Source organism: Furipterus horrens, unplaced genomic scaffold (genome assembly GCF_987537825.1).
Source record: "Furipterus horrens unplaced genomic scaffold, mFurHor1.1.pri manual_scaffold_10, whole genome shotgun sequence".
Classification (NCBI taxonomy): domain Eukaryota; kingdom Metazoa; phylum Chordata; class Mammalia; order Chiroptera; family Furipteridae; genus Furipterus; species Furipterus horrens.
The window spans coordinates 41,334,691-41,351,082 of NW_028327180.1; the positions used below are offsets into that span (position 1 = coordinate 41,334,691).

Below are 16,392 nucleotides of genomic sequence, written 5' to 3' on the forward strand. Positions count from 1 at the left end.
TCTGTGCTTTATTAGATTTAGATAGTGGGGCTAGATATTCAAGTGCCATCCTCATTACAGCATAGGCCATACAAGGAGTGATGAAGGGGAGGTGAACTTGGGCACACCTTCGACACACCTTGTCTCTTCCTGAGAGTTGGGTCCTTGTCTATGACTGACTAGTGTAGGGAAAGGACTCTAAACATCATCCCTTTCATGTCCATGGCAGCTTACTGAGAACAGGTAGCGTTTATTGAGAACCTGCTGTGTGCCAAGCATTCTCCACCCATTATCTCTAAATATTGAGCTGTGATTCCCACGATAACTCTTAGAAAGTACAGTCTCACTTCTATGTTGAAGGCAGGCACAGAAAGGGCAAGCAATCTGCTAGAATTCATGTACCTTTTATTTTTTAAAAATGATTTAATTTATTTTTAGGGAAAGGGGAAGGGAGGGAGAGAAACAGATGGGTTGCCTCTCACAAGCCTCCAACTGGGGACCTGGCATGTTCCCTGACTGGCAGTTGAATCAGCGACCTTTTGATTTGCAGGATGACACTCAACCCACTGAACCACACCAGTCAGGGCTAGAAGTCACACAACTCTTAAAAAGCATTTGAACTCTGGCCTCTTACTCTGCAAGCTCTCTTATCATTAGAAGCTACATGTTCACCATTTGTGGGATATGTGTGGGGGTGGGGAAGGAAGAGGGCAGCCAGGGCCTCCAGACACCTGGGTCTTCTAATGTGGGGGAGGAGTCTTCCCCTCACACCAGGATCCCTGTATATTTTTAGGGGGCAGGGTAGGTTCTTGCAAACCTGGCCCCACTCCCTTCTGCAAGTCAGGGTGGATCCTCACCTTGTTTGGCTGTGTGAGCACCCTGGGATGACTTCTTGGTCTCCCACTGGGGTTCCCAGAAGTCTTGACTGTCCTAGGGTGAAGGGGGTCTGCATTCTTAGCAGTCAGGCTCCACGCGCTGCGACAGGACACTGAGAATATGCTGAGACCTCCAGACGAGCAGCTCGTGGTGCCCCCTCGCCCCAACTCTCCCAGAGTAGCTTCTGCACGAAGTCAGTGGTCAGGGCCTCCCGCAGCCCCGGGTTCGGCTGGAATCCTGGGGGCAGGGCTAGGTGAGCTGGGGGTGGGGTCCATATCCTATCTTGCCCCTCCTCACATCTGCTCTTTCCCCTGGGGACTTTGACCCAGCAGGGGCCTGGAGGGACTCTGCTCCAAGTACTCTGGTTAATTAGGTGGTGTTGGTGGGGAGCGGGCTACTGGGTCTCTGGAGGTTCGGGGGAGGGCGTGGCTGAGGGGCTTGGTGGAAGTGGGCTGGGCCAGGGTGTAAGGGGGCGCTGTTCCTTATTTGAGCTGCTGTGTCTGGAGATAGAGACGCCCCGGGGTCAGGATTTGGGGTCCCAGGCCACCCTGTACGACAAACTTGGGAAGAGTTTGGATGGGTGGGAGTGCGACCTGTGGGCGTGACTCTGGGCGTCAGGGGTGCCTGCCCCTTTTGGTTGTAGGGCACTTTCATCACTGCTGGCTGCAGAGCAGGCTTGGGGCCCTTGAGGGAGCCTTCTCAGTTTTTGTGGGACTCTGGGAGTCGTGGTCAGAGGCTCTGGTCCCTAGCACGGTTTGGGGGCACCCGGTTAGAACATGCAGGTTGCATCTGAAGTCGGGACCCTGTGGCAGCCTAGCGCAGAGGAGGCGCTCACCTTGCAGGCGCCGGGCCGCAGCCTTGCGGAATTTGGGCGCGTCATGGGCCACCTGACGCACTCCCAGCAGGATGTGCAGCAGCTGCTTGCAGCTCCTGTCCAGCAGCCCCGGGAGTTCCTCACCCTCCAACAGGCGCACCACGCTGCCACGTGAGGTAGCGCCACTTCGCCTGGGTTGCAGGGTCCTGTGGGGAGAAGAGTCTGGGGTGAACTTGGGGAGAAGAGTCTGGGGCAGAGAGCGGAGCCTAGGGTGGAGAGGGTGAGACATTAGGCCAGGCATCCTGGAATTAAAGTAACTGGTCTGATTTGGGTAAATAGGTTTGAGCCTCGCAGAGCTAAATTGAGTTAAGGGCGTGGCATAGGGCAGGGGTGGGGCCTAGGGATTGGGGGCGGGATCAAGACTATAGCAGAGGGTGGGGCCTAGGATGCAGAAGACAGAGCCCCCAGTGAAGGGGCGGAGCCTAGGGCACAGTGGGGGCGGGACCCAGGGATTGGGTTCAAGGCCCAGTTTGATTTGGAGGGTGAAGGGGGCGGAGCCTGTGGCGAATGGGCAGGGCTAAGGACTGAGGTAGGGATTTGGTTTAGCGCTTGGTTAGAGTTGGTGCGCGGCTCCAAATGATGCCACTTACTGATGCCCTCATCCAGCCAGCGCCTGCATCAGCGGCTTCAGCTCCTGCTCGAAGGCCAGCGCGGTCTCGGTGTGTCTCCTTCGGAGCTGGCGCCACGTGCGTTGCAGCCGAGATACCTGGGTAAGAACCCTGTTAAGAAGCCTCCTCTTCCCTATCTCCTGCGCTCGGCCTTTCTCCTCATCCCTGCACCCCATGCACCTGGGGCATGAGCAGGGCTCCCACGATCGCGGCCAGTCCAGGCAGGTCTCCCGCCGCCCCTGGCCGCAGCGCCAGTGCCAGCTCCACCAGGCCCCTCAGGGCGGCTGTGCGCTCCTTCAGCGGTCCTTTGCAGCCTAGCACTACAAGCACACCGGCCAGCACCAGCACCTCGTGCCTGTAGAGGCAGAGGGCAAGGGTCTGCGGGCAGTGGGGAGGTTTGTATTCCAGGGTGAGGACAAACAGGCATTGCCCACCCACACCCCCCACACCCCGCTCCGCGAGTCGGGAGATTTGGAGATCCTGGGAGTCCAGATAACTGACTCACCTTTCCAGCAATTCTGACCTTCAGCGATGGCCATGGGGAAGTGTGAGCAGCTCCAGGCCAGAGGCAACCCCCATGGCATCCCACTGAACCTTGGTCACTCCCAGTAGGCCAGCAGCCTGAGGACAGGGGAGTTGGGTGGGTGGGTGGGGGTCGGGGAGTGAGGAGGGCAAGTGAACAGAGTGAGTATATCGGTGTGAGGTGCAGTTGGGTCTCTCCCCTGTGTGGGAAGAAGGGACCTGGTATGTGACTCACCTGGCAGTCTGCCAATAGTATGTGGTGGGTAGTGCTCCCAGCATGGTGCTCCAGGAAGAGGCCTCAGAAAGCACACAGGCCTTCAGGTTCCAGGGGCTGATTCTGGGGGCCCAGCAGCCTGGAGGGGTTGTTAGGGGGGCAGAAAGAGACCTCTGTCTGTGGTCTTGCAAAACATCTCTCATTCTCTTCCTCCTGGGCCTCCGACCATGGGGCTTCTGACTCTTGGCAGCTGTGGCTAGGGGGTGTTCCCTGGGCACTGGACACCTGGGACACTAGCTCACAGTACATTGGGGATTGTCCAGAAGCATCAAGCAGCACCAGTGAGGGTGTTTGAGGTGGCTTGGTTGGCACCTTGGCAAGAAGCTGCCCATCCGAGGCCCTGAGGCTGTCAGCAATGAATCCCAAGGGAGCCAGAGTCTTCAGCAACACAGGATTACTGCCCATGCAAGACAGAGCAAGTGTGGGCACAGCAGGGACTCCTGGAGGTCATACAAGAGGGAAGTGCAGGAGGTACACAGAAAAGAGAGTTGAGCGGGTCCCAGTTCATCCACTCAGTGAATACCCAGGTATTCCTACCTATTTTAGTGAGGCTCTGAAGTTCAGCAACTTCCCCAGTATAAATGCTACACAGTTACCAATGGTTTGAAAATAATCTTTCTTTGACACTATGTAGTTTTGCAAATTCTGAATACCACATTTTAAACTTGAATCCTTTGTTTTAATCCCTCCGATTGAAGACGGTAAAGCATTGATGGTACAAAATTAAAGCAATATATTAATCAAAATTCACAAAACTACATAAACATAAAAGCAACAGAATTTATCAAACCCTCAGATTATTATGTCTTTTGTTAAGTTTGTGGCATGTTTACTTCCAAAGTTATTAGAACTTAAAACCACATCCAGATTTTTGGGAGATTCTGTACTTTCAAAGCATTTAAATAAACCCTGTTATAGGGCCTTAACAACTTCCCAAGGTTCCCAGCTCACTCTGAGTAATGGGCAAAGTCTTCACAGTAGCGAAAAAAGCTCTCAGAATCTGAGCCCCAGATCTCCCTTTGACTTTCCCCTCACTGCCACTTCTTCAGCTACACTCACCTCCCTTTGGCTGAATGGCCACAAGATATTTGCACTTGTTCCTTCTGCCTGGGCCACTCTCACTCCCAGTTATCCACATCCTTCCCTTCCTTACCTTCTTGGAATCTTTCTCCATGGGGCCTTTCCTGACTACTAATTCAAATCTCCCCTACACTGTTGTATTCTTTTTAAAAATTTTTATTTGTTGATTTTATATAGAGCGAAGCAGAGAGAGAAAGAGAGAAACATCAACTTGTTCCACTTATTGATGCATTCATTCATTGGTTCTTGTGTCTGCCCTGATCAGGGATCAAACCCGCAATCTTGGTGCATCAGGATGATGCTCCAACCAGCTGAGCTACCTGGCCAGGGTTCTCTGGTGTACTTCAACAACAACAAAAATTTTTTAAGATTTTATTTATTTATTTTTAGAGAAAGGGGGAGGGAAGGAGAGAAACATCGATGTGAGAGAGAAACATTGATTGGTTACCTCATACATGACTTGACCAGGGACCAAACCTGAAACCCAGGCATGTGCCCTGGCCGGGAATCAAACCAGTGACCTTTCGCTTTGTGGGATGACACTTAACCAACTGAGCCACACTGATCAGGGCTGTTATACTTTTAATTTTTACCCCAAATCATATATAATTGATGTATTTTTTGTTAGTCTTGGGCTGTCTGCTTCTAATAGGATGTTAGCTCCACGAGGGCAGACATCTTTGTCTTTCCTGTTCATTGATGTATCTCAGCACTTAGTACAGTGCCTGGCATGAAGAGAAGGCTAATGTTGAATGGGCTAGGGGATGGATAGGGCAGATGAGGCAGACCAGGCATGAGGAACGGGGAGATCTTATTTAGGCAGGATGATTAGGGGAAGCTGTTTTGAGGAACTCATGTTAGATGAGGGGGAATCCAAAAGAGATGAAGAGAAAGGGCTTTCCAATGGCAGGAACAACTAGTGGATAGGACCTGAGGCAGGAACAAATTTGAAAGTTTCCAGCAACAGAAAGGAAGACTGTGATTGCAGTGAGGGCATATGACAGGAGTTATTAGGGAGGTCAGCCATGGTCAGAACATGTAGAGCTTCTTAGAATAATTGTAAATCCACATTTTAAGTACCTACAAAGTTCTTGTGTGTTTCTTAACTACCGTAACAATTTTGAGAGCATCACCATCCCTGTTTCCCAAAAGGTTATGTCACCTGCCTAAGAGCCCTCAGGGGATGAGGGGCAAAGAAATCTCTGAGCCATGGGCTGTCCTGGAAGACTTTCACCTGGTTCATAGTGGCTTTCTCTTGACTGACACACATGCTCCAAAACTGCAGGCTGACTGCCACTTCACTTCCTAGCCCTGGGGGACAGAGATAGGGTAGATGTGTAGTCCCAACCTGAGCAGGGTAGCCCCACCAATGCTCAGAAACCCCTACCTGCAGTCACTCAGGACCACTGGATCTCAACCAGGGTTCTCTCTACCCCCAGGGACTTGACAAGGTCAGGAGAGATTTTTTGTCTGTCACAACAAGGGAGTAGAGTGGGGAGGATTCTATTGGCATGTACTAGATAGAGACCAGGGATGCTGCTCAACATCCTACAATACACAGGATAACCTCCCACAACCAAGAATGACCTGGCCCCAAGTATCAAGAGTGCTGAGGTGAAGAAACCCAGTGGTTTTTGGTGTCACCAGGAAGGTTGGGAGTCTGTTGAGTACCTGAGTAGCTCTACCTGAGTCAGGCTGTCTAGGACGATGTCCTCACTAAAGCTGCGTCAGATAGGCCCTTACTGCACCACTGACCTGGAGGCCACAGCCCCTGTAGCTTAGGTCAGTGGACGCTGGCCAGTCACAAAGCTGCAAACCAGGGCAGGCAGGCTTGAGAAATGCTCATCTTCCAGCTGACAGAGAGATGTGGGCCACCCTGGCTGGGGACAAAAGGCCACACAGAGCCCCTCAAAGTGTAGGGCCAAGCCCTGCCAGCGGCAGGAGATCACAGGGTGGCCCCCACAGGATGGAGATGCTTGAACCAAGAAGTCACCATCTTGCTGAAGAAGAGCCTCTGCCTTCTGGGGATGGAGAACATGGGGCAGAGCATTCAGTCATGAGCCCTGATCAGTAGTTAATGGCACCTCACCACCCCTATCCCACCTTCACCCAAGAAAAGCCATCTCAGAGACTGGGTAGTTTTGTACCAAACCATTTACCCTTTTCTCATGGGCACACCTCTGGACTACACTTCCCAGGCTCCCCTGCAGTTAGAGCTATCATGTGAAAAGATCTGGCCAGTGTGATGAGGGAAGAAGTGCAGTGGGGACTGTCCACACCTGGCCCATAAAAACCCTCCTGCAAAATCCTACAGGTTTCTGCCCCCTATTTGTCAGCTGATGGCACCAAAACCCCAGGGTAAGGCTGAACCACAAGATGGAAAGGGCTGGGATCCTGACTGATTTCTGGAGCTCTATATCCTCCCTCTTTAAACACCTTGGACTGTGACATAAACAGCCCCTTAAATGATTCCAAAACACCAGTCAGAAAGAATATATGCACCCCTATGTTGATAGCAGCATTTTTACAATAGCCAAGGTCCAGAAACAGCCCAAGTGTCCATAAGTAGATGAGTGGATTAAAAAGATGTGGTTCATTTACACAGTGAAATACTACATGGCTGTAAAAAAAGAAGGAACTCTTATCCTTTGTGACAGCATGGATGGCCCTGGAGATTATTATGCTAAGTGAAATAAGCCAGTCAGAGAAAGACAAATACCATATGATCTTACTTATATGTGGGGACTAATGAACAAAATAAACTGACAAGTAGGACCAGAGGCATGGATACATGGAACAAAATGACAGATATCAGAGGAGAGGGAGAAGTGGAAGAGATCAGTCAAAGAACATACATGCATATATGCATAGCCCATGGACACAGACAACAATGTGGTAAAGCTGGGGGTGGGATGGGGGCTGGGTGGAAGTGGGCAAAGTTGGGGGAAATGGAGGACATCTGTAATAATGTCAACAATAAAAAAAAGTCAAAAGAAAATGTGTATTGTGTTTAGCCAGTGACATCTTGGAAATGCTTGTTATAGATGCTAGCTGATACTGACTGATACAACTCCCAATCTGAATAAATGTACTGGTTTGCTTTGCAAATGTTGCTTCAAAATAAGACATTAGTTGAATTCTTCCATAGTGTGGCTCATAAATCCTGTGTTATAAAGTTTTCAAGGTGTCTTATGACAGCAGTGATGGCTAGTGTGATAACAGAGGCTGAGGGCTCTGACACTAGAGAGGCAAAGCAGAGCTGGTGATAGGCGCTGGGGACTGAGCAATATATGCAATGGACACATGTATAGCCCTACTGGATGCCAGGTGCTGCTTTAGGTATAAAACATATGAACTCATTTAATCCTTTACCAAGGTTAAACAATAGGTACTATTATCCCCATTTTACAGGTGGATGAACTGAGGTCCAGAGAAATTAAATACCTTAGCTAGATCACACAGAATGTAAATTGTAGGGCTGGGATTTAATCCCAGGGTGTCTGACTCTAGGATGTCGTATATTAACTACTAAGCTATACTTCCTCTCATGATTTGATTGGTTGCCCAGGGTCCCAGGACTCCTGAGAGTTGAAGATGAGGGTGGGGAGCCTTGAACTGAGAAGGAGATGGGGCCCTGGTTGCCATAGGTGCCCGGGACCCAGAAAGAAAGAGACAAGCAGAGCTAAGGGATGTTTTGAGGGAGCTAGGATCTTCTTCAATCTCTGTTACCATCCTCAACACCATCCCAAAGAAAGTGACAATTTAAATGTAAGGAGTGATGCTCCACACCAACAGAGCTTCAAGACAGTCCCTAGTCCCCCAGCCACCCCTCCCAATAGACCTTGATCCTAAATCCCTCATCTGGGATCCAGGAGTCCCCAGCAGGTCAAAAGTGGGAAGGCTCCTCATTGCATGGTGCCGAGGCTCTGCAGGAGGCAGTACCTGGCAGGACAGGTGGCCATGGTACCAGGTTTGGCTGGCAAAATCCTCTCCACCTCGTGTCACCTCTATGGTGCTTTTGGAGGTAGTGGATACTGGGGCTGAGTTCTGCACTTTCAACTGGCCTCAGTCTTCCACGTCTGTACAATGGGAATAATTATTCTTGCTTCCTGAGTGGCTGGGTCAGCCCTTCTATGTTTGTCTTAGTTTTTTCTTCTTTTTAATTTGTTTTTGTGTTCCTCTTATTTTTGGAGACAGTAGCGATATCCTATCAAACCTTAAAATGCAAAAACAAGTTACTCATATTCATATATATATATATATATATATATATATATCCCAGACATAAAGATAAAATATAAACATATGCCAGATTACAGTGACGCTTGAACAATGAGGGGTTAGGGGCACTGACCCCTGCATGGTCAAATATCTGTACATAACTTTTGACTCTCCCAGAACTTAACTACTAATACCCTATGGTTGACCAGAAGCCTTGCTGATAACATAAATAGTCGATTACCACATATTCTGTATATTACATGTATTATATATTGTATTCTTACAATAAGGTAAGGTCGGCAGCCGTCCGTCTCGAGAGACGATGGTGTAGCTTCTTAAGAGTGTATCTGCACCGCCGAGAATGGCTGTGCAGTCCGACTCGGGAGTGACATGGTATCTGTCTCCTCCCGTGTTGAATCGACATCTTGTGATGACGCTGAAGCTACAGAGCCTGGGCAGGGTGATATGGAGGGTCTGCTGTTGCCCATGCAGCAGACCCCCCCTCTCTTCGCAGCTGAAGGGTCCAAGGGAAAGACGGAGTCGATACAGCTTGGGTTCAGGTGCGCCGCAGGAGTTGCCGGTGTTGACTACAACGTCAAACCGCCTTAGGGACTCCGGCTCCAGATTTTCTGTCGGGGTTTACTCCCTTAGCCTTTCCCCTGAAGAGGTATGCCGCAAGGCAGCGGAGGTTTTTTGGAGTCAGAGTTTTCCTTCTCTGATGTACCCTGACTGGAAGATCGAACCAGCGACACTTAGCTCGCAGGCCGACGCTCAATCCACTGAGCTAAACCAGCCAGGGCATAATAAGGTAAGGTAGAGAAAAGAAAATGTTATTAAGAAAATCATAAGGAAAATACATGTACAGTATTTATTGAAAAAAAAATACACATATAAATGGACCCATGCAGTTTAAGCTTATGTTGTTCAAGAGTCAACTGATTACATATATATGATCAGGTTATGAGCAACTTTAATTTAGAATTGGCTGTGATTTCATGAAAACAGCCATGCATTCATTGGGATTCTTGCAAAGGGAGAAGACCTATGCCCTGCTTTCACATGTATTGGCATTTTATGCAGATGACATAATGCTTCGTGTTGTGGAAATTTAACTAATTCATTCAAACCAATATTTATGTGGCACCCACTGTGTGCCAGGTGCTGTTCTGGGTGCTAGTGACCCAGCAGTAAACAAAACAAAGAAGAGGTCACTGCCATTCTGGTGTCGGAGATGGCGATTAATAAAATAAACAAGTAGATGAGCGCGTAGATAGTTCAGAGAGAGCTAAGCAGACAGATGTAACCAGGGCTGGGATGTGAAGACCTGAGTGGTGTTCAGATTTTCCATTAGGAGGCCTGGAAAGGTCTCAGTCAGTTGGACTGAGGATTTTGAGGGAGGAAGTCCAGTGGTTCTTGGGGTATAAGCAGGCTGGAGGTAATTTAATTTATTAATGCCTATAACTTCTAAGCAATCTGTATGCACATGAGGATTCTTAGGATATAAGAAAATCTAACCTATACATGGCTTTCCAATGTAACACTACATTTAAGGATGTTGAAAGATCACATTTTTGTAGAAATGTCAGCAAATGCAATTTTGGAGCCAATACATTTCATTATTATTATGGTCAAATTTAGGTCTCAGACACTTTGGGGCTCGCTTGATCATCAAAATCATGCAGGCCTGTCTCGAGTATCTGGTGGAGAAAACCTGCCCTGGATAGGAAAATTGCAAGGGGTCTGTTTCTCGCTCTCTCTACCCTACAAGGTCTTTGGGGCCTGGCCAGGGTCTGCAGGAAAACATCACCAGGATTCTTACATCCTGAGTCAGCCTGGCTGAGGGCCTGAAAGGCAAAGGAAGTTCCCAGACCAGCCCCAGGTGACGTTAGGGGCGGGGAGCTGGGCCTGGAGCTGGCTCCAGGTGATACATACCTGAATACCAGGTATGTCTCCCGGATGCCTGTGCACACCCTGTTTGTCATCTGGGCCAGGCCCAGCCTCTGTCTTAAGAGTCCCTTAACTCCCATTTCCTCTGTCTCATATCCCCCTTAGTGGGCATCGAGGTGGGTCAGTGACAAAACTCTGGTTCGTTAGGGGTGGGGAAAGCTCAGGGAGGGCAAAAGATACCCCGTGTCTTTTGGAATAATTTCTGGATATTTGGACAGAGGAGAGAGGAAGGGGACAGAATCAGGAGAGGGGGTGCAGTAGGGGAGATTATGGGGAAAGTGGAGAGGGGGCATTCATGCCCTGTAGACCATATACATGTGTACACATCACAGGGGACAGCCACCAGCACATGGGCATATGGACACAGATGGACAAACTTGACACTGAGCAACCACCAATTGGTTGAACATTTACTGTGTGCTATTCTACACCCTAGAAATAAGTTATGATAGAGACCTACCCTTACCTTTCACTGTCTGGTGGACAGACACACAACAAAACAAGAATAAATCCTAAAAGTAATTACTGAAGGTGGTAACACATGGAGACGTGATAAGATGGCTGGAGGGGAAGGCTACTTTAAATAGCCTAGTAAGGGAGGTCTCTCCCAGAAGGTGACATTGGAGCTGAGACCTCTGTAAAGGGAAGGAGACAGTTATGAGATTTTGAAAGACAGCAGTTCAGGTGAGGAATAGTGCAAATGCAAAGGTGACATGGAGCTTGCTTTTTATATTTGACATCATCAAGGAGGCCAGGGTGGTTGGAATGCAGAGAGCAAAGAACTACGTGGAGAGCAGTGGGGTCAGCAGGGGTGAGACCATGCAAGAAATGATGGACCCCAAATTTTCATCTCAGTGGGATGGACTAGGAGCCATGGAAGGGTTTTAAGTGAGGGAGGGGCACAATCTGGTTTGTGGTTTTAAAAGATTGGTCAGGCAACAGTGGAAGAAGGGAGGATCTCGTGTTGCAAAGGAAACACGCTCAGAGGAGCACTCCCAGGCACACCCAGGTACACGGCACGCATGATGCACAACGACCCAATCATGCATTTGGCGATCCATTCTACATCTCCGGACGCCCGTGGGCAGACACCAAGTCCTGCCTGCATGCTGGTGTCCCCACCTGAAAAAGAGGATTCCCCACCCGAATAAACCCTTGTTCCGGGGCCCTTCACTCACCCGGACCTGTACCTGCGGAGCTCCCCAGAAACTGGGGCCCGGCCCAAGCCTGAGGATCTGAGGCTCCAGGTCCCTCCCACCGGCCCTTAAGACCCCGCCCCTCAACACCCCGCTCCTTCGGACCCCGCCTCCAACTGCAGACTTCTAAGCTTACACCTCGTCCCCTCATTCCCGCTCCGCCTCCTTAGAACCTTTCTTTGCACTATCCACGTCCCCTCTGGATAATACTCCTTCTTCATAGACCACACCACCTTGGGAAACTTTGTTGGTCTCTTAAAGTGGGCCCGGCCCCTTAGAACATCGCCCCGCCCCCTCCGATGGCCACGCCCACTCGCCTCCTTAGTCTGGCTTCTTAGAATTCGGCTCCTTCGTTACCCTCAGGCTGATCCTCAGAACCCCTGGCTCCTCGGGACTCGGGAAGGGGGTATCTCTTTGATCCTCAGGGTTCCGGGAAGGGACGGGGCGGCCCCTCTGGGTTTTTTCGCTTGGCGGGGAGTGGCTGCAGCGGTGACGTGAAGGGGTGCGCTTCCCCGAGACCGCCCCCTTGAGTTTCCGGGAACGGAACCCCAGCTGAGTGTTGGCTTTTGTGGAGAGATGCGGTAAAACAAGATCGCCTCCCCCAGTGACAGGACGATGAAGTTGAGATAGACTCTGAAGAGACACGGAGGGGGTGGGGGAACATACAGGTAGTTTTACAAACGAGAGGAAGGAGGTGGTGGAGCTTCCATCATGACGCTTGGAGACAAGTATGAGAAAGGTGGGGGATCGGGAACAAGAGAAAGAACACTCTGGCCACGTTTGGGGGCTGGGGAAGGAAGAGCGGAAGGAAGAGAGACAGGGAAGGAAAAGGAAGGGAGGAAGAGATCGGGGAAGGAAAGAAAGCAGCCGTCGCAGCTAACATATATTGAGTACGGGCTGTATGGCAGGACAGTATTGCTTGCTTGACCTGCCTCAGCGCATTTAATTTTTACCTAGGCCACTCAGTGAGGTAGATACTATTTTCATCATCCCCATTTTCCAGATGCAGAAACGAGGCACAAGACAGCTAAGCCATATGCCCAAATAAAGCCGGTTTGTGAGTGATCGATTCAAACGCAGAGCCCGGGAGGGCCATCCTGTCTTCCTTGCTTTTGTCTAGTCAGCCCCACCATCTCTGATCCCTACCACAATTCCAAACGGCCACCCATTTTACAGATGAGGAAACTGACGCGTTGAGAGCCAAGGATGCTTGGGGATGAAAAGTTTTGGTACCTGTAGGATCTCAAAGCTGTGAATTTCCAGGCTGGGCTACCCTCCCATGTGGAAGAGGGACTCAGGAGGGGCTGAGGGGAGTATCTTTTCTTTGACACCCCCCTTCCGCCTAATTTTGGTATAGTCAGAGGGCAGGGGATATGCCCAGTGAAGTGGCCTAGTGCCCCCTAGTGGCTAAAAATTAAAAAGAAAATGCAAGGGTGTCTAGTGAGATTGAGGGGTGCGGGGAGGCTATTCACAACGTAATGGGCGTGAGACTGCATAGACAGAAGATTTCAGGTTGTAATAAAGGTTACGAAGACAGTAAATGTTTCCTAAACAAATCAATTAACGAACGACACTAGCAAAGTCTACAAGGATAGAGATGGTAGTGATCAGGGCCATGGGGATAAATGGATGGATTTGGGATAAATAGTGTCAATAGAGCTTTCAACCATTTATTTGTTTGTTTATTCATTCAGTCAACAAATATTTATGGAGCATATATATGTGCCAGGTGCTGGGGGAGGGGCGGATCCAGCAGTACATAAGAGACAAATTTTTAAATAGAAAATAAGGAAATAGGTATAATAAAATATTAGGTTTGATGATCATCAGGGCTTAAAGTAGGCATAGGGTGTGATGGGGTAGGATAAAAGTCTGTGGTTTGAAATAGGGAGGTTTGGTAATACTTCATGAGAAGGTGACAGTGAGCAAAGACTTGTAGGTGGTGAGGGAGCTAGCTCTAAAGTTACCGAAGTCAGAGGAGAAGCATGAGCAAAGGCCCTGGGGCAGGACCAGGCCTGGCTTGTTGGAGGAACAGCAGGAGGCCTGTGTGGCAAGTAAGAGAAGGGGGAGTGGTGGAGGGGAAGGGAGGGCAGGGCAGATCCTACAGGGCCTTTTGGGTTGCAGGGAAGACTTTGCTCTCAAAGAGGAAGGTATGTGACAAGAGGAGGGACATCTTGACTTGACTCAGGTGTTCCCAGGCGCCCTCTGGCTGTTGTGGCGAGGATAGACTGTGCAGGAAGAGGGCGGGAGCGCAGGGACCAGGGCTGAGGAGATTGCGCTGGTCCAGGCTAGTGATGATGGGGCTGGACCACGGTGGAGGCAGAGAAGGGAGGAGTGAGCATAGGCGGGGATTTTGAGTACTTTCAGGTGTTATTCCTCAAGGGCTGGATATAGAGAAAGGCAGCCTGTCTCGGTCAAGTAGGCCTGACCACCGGCAGCCCCTCCTTCCTCCCAGGTGCCCAGGTGTTATGTTGGTGGGGGAGAGGCAGGTCCCTCGTGGAAGGGGCTGGGCTAGGCGGGGCTGGACTGCAGATGCTCCCCTGCCTCCGCCCCCGCCCCCACCCGACGGCTCCTCCTCCTCCACCCCCTCTCCCGGCGACAGTTACAGGCAAAGAAGAGGAAGTGGTAGCTAGTAGCACAGGCAGGCGGGCGGGCGGGTGGTGGAAGCTGCGAGGGGTGCGCGGGCCGGCCGGGGAAGGCAGCAGCCATGGAGCTGTGGCGACAGTGTACCCACTGGCTGATCCAGTGCCGGGTACTGCCCCCCAGCCACCGCGTGACCTGGGACGGGGCCCAGGTGTGCGAGCTGGCGCAAGCCCTTCGGGATGGGGTCCTTCTCTGCCAGCTGCTTAACAATCTGCTGCCCCACGCCATCAACTTACGCGAGGTCAACCTGCGCCCCCAGATGTCCCAGGTGAGCCCACTGCGGGCTGTCGAGCAGAAAGTTGGAAGTGGGGGCATTCCAGGCTGGGTTAGTGCACTGTACCTCTAGGCTGGCAATGTAGGGGGGCATATGCCAACTCCATGGCTGGCTTAGGGGACTAGGGGAATGTGTGGATGGTAACACTGAGATTCTGGGGTGACCCACCCCGGGTTAACAGGAATACGTTCATAGGCACGAAGTGAGCCCAAATCTAGGCTGAGAACTGGCAAGTTGGGGATTAAGCTCTCTTAAGCCCCAGGCTGACTTCACTGGGGTTCAAGGCCCTGGGTGCTGTCCTCTGGGAGTCTTGAGGGGTACCTAGGAACCCTTTGGATGGCCAACAAAATGCCTAAGGTTTTCTTTGACCTCCTACCCCCAGATTTTGGCTATGGGGGAGGGGCCTCGTCTGCCTCCTTCCCCACATATGTCTTCTCCTCTGGGCCCTGGGCCCCTTCCTTCCCTTCACATCTCCTTCCCCTTGGCTTCCTGCCTGGGCCTGGGGCAGCTTGGGGCAGGTGGAGGACTGTGACCCAGGGCTCTGCTCTTCATAGCTCCCTCCATTCCCTGGGGACATTGAGGCAGGACCTGGGCCTGAGCCCTCCAGAGTGGGTTCTGGGGTTTGGGAGCCTAGAAATAGCTGCTCTTTCTCAGTAGCAATTTCTGTAAGGGCGAAGGGTCCAGAGGAGGTGGATTTTACTGTGACCGCCCCCAGCTCAGGAAATACATTCAAGTCCCTATTTGAATGCGGTTGGGGTGGGGGAGGTAACAGGACTGGATGCTTTCTCTGCAGCACCGTCTCTGGTTCCCTCTGACTGCCTGGGTGCTGGGTGGAAGTGGTGTATGCTGCTGGGTGGGGGCTGGGGGTGCCCCCACTGCCACGGGGGTCTGAGGGGACCCACAGTTCAGCCCTCAGGCTCTATGCTAGGATGAAAGCCAGAGGAGCTGTAGGCTGGTGGTGGTGGGGACAGCTGGGGCATCCATAGCCTCCTCTCTGGTCTGAGGTGCCATGTGCGGATGGGGGAGGGGAAGTGACTGCTCAGGGAGAGGGGTCCATGGGGGAAGGGAGGTCCCTGGAGGCATTTCCTAGGGACAGAGCCATGGGTGGAGAGGTGGGTGGCCCCCCTTTCCTGGCCCAGGCAGAGTTTGTTGGTGGAATGAGGGAGCCGCAGAGCCCCCCACTCCCCATGGCCAGCCCTTCTCACCACGCTCCATCCTGAATTTGTCTACATTTGTTTCTCTCCTTCTGGCTTCCAGCACATGAGGAAGTACCTGTAGGACCTGTTAGATCCCAGATCTGCAGAGAGGCAAGGTCCCCAGTGAGGCTTCAATAGCAGCTAATGAAAAAATGGATAGACTTAAGGATGAACTTTCACCCCTGCATGCATCTTGCCTGAAGCTGATTCCCTGATGAAAAGCAAGGGGGTGTGGCATTAATGTCTAGAAGGGCAGCTGCAGGGACTCCAGGGACCATTGTAATATTATATTCTGGGCAATGCCAAGGACCCAGTCCCAGGCCTGGCCCTCAAGGTGCTCCCAGACTGGGGGAGACAGAACCAACACCCCCAGCTCCTTGTTCTCAGGACTGTGGTAGAGACATAAATCTCTGGGGGTCCTGGGGCAAAGGCAAGACATTGCCTGATGGAGTCTGGCTTTCTTCAAGAGGGGACATTTGTGCTGGGTTTTAGAGTGAGTAGTTTTCTCATTGTTCTGGCTTCCTGCACCCAGCTGTGTTGGGCCCAGGGCTGTGCAGGTGTATTACCTGATCCTTCCCACCTAGGAGCTCTGCTCCCTTCTGCCCCTGCCCATTTTGTTTTCCTTCAAAGTTCAGCCCCGTGCCCATTCACAGTGGGGATGTGTGCAGGAAGCTAAAACATTAAGCCAGAGGGATGTCCCAC

The 16,392-nt window shown here is 51.1% G+C and overlaps 2 protein-coding genes across 2 annotated transcripts in view; one reads left to right on the forward strand and one right to left on the reverse strand.

Moving 5' to 3' along the window:
• Nucleotides 1-778: 778 nt before the first annotated feature.
• On the reverse strand, nt 779-14,286 carry SH2D3A (SH2 domain containing 3A). Its single transcript, XM_090290182.1, is given in 13 exon segments — nt 779-988; nt 990-1,092; nt 1,691-1,834; nt 1,837-1,872; nt 2,324-2,435; nt 2,518-2,692; nt 2,843-2,958; nt 3,095-3,573; nt 5,448-5,524; nt 5,885-6,234; nt 8,156-8,260; nt 11,935-12,140; nt 14,184-14,286. Coding segments are annotated over 13 exon segments (2,061 nt in total). The 3' UTR covers nt 779-933.
• Nucleotides 14,230-16,392, forward strand: part of VAV1 (vav guanine nucleotide exchange factor 1) — a 55,962-nt gene continuing 53,799 nt past the window's right edge. The window contains exon 1 of the mRNA XM_090289507.1: nt 14,230-14,488. Within this exon, the coding sequence (XP_090145633.1) occupies nt 14,285-14,488 (204 nt within the window). The 5' untranslated portion in view covers nt 14,230-14,284. The remainder of the gene's footprint in view (nt 14,489-16,392) is intronic.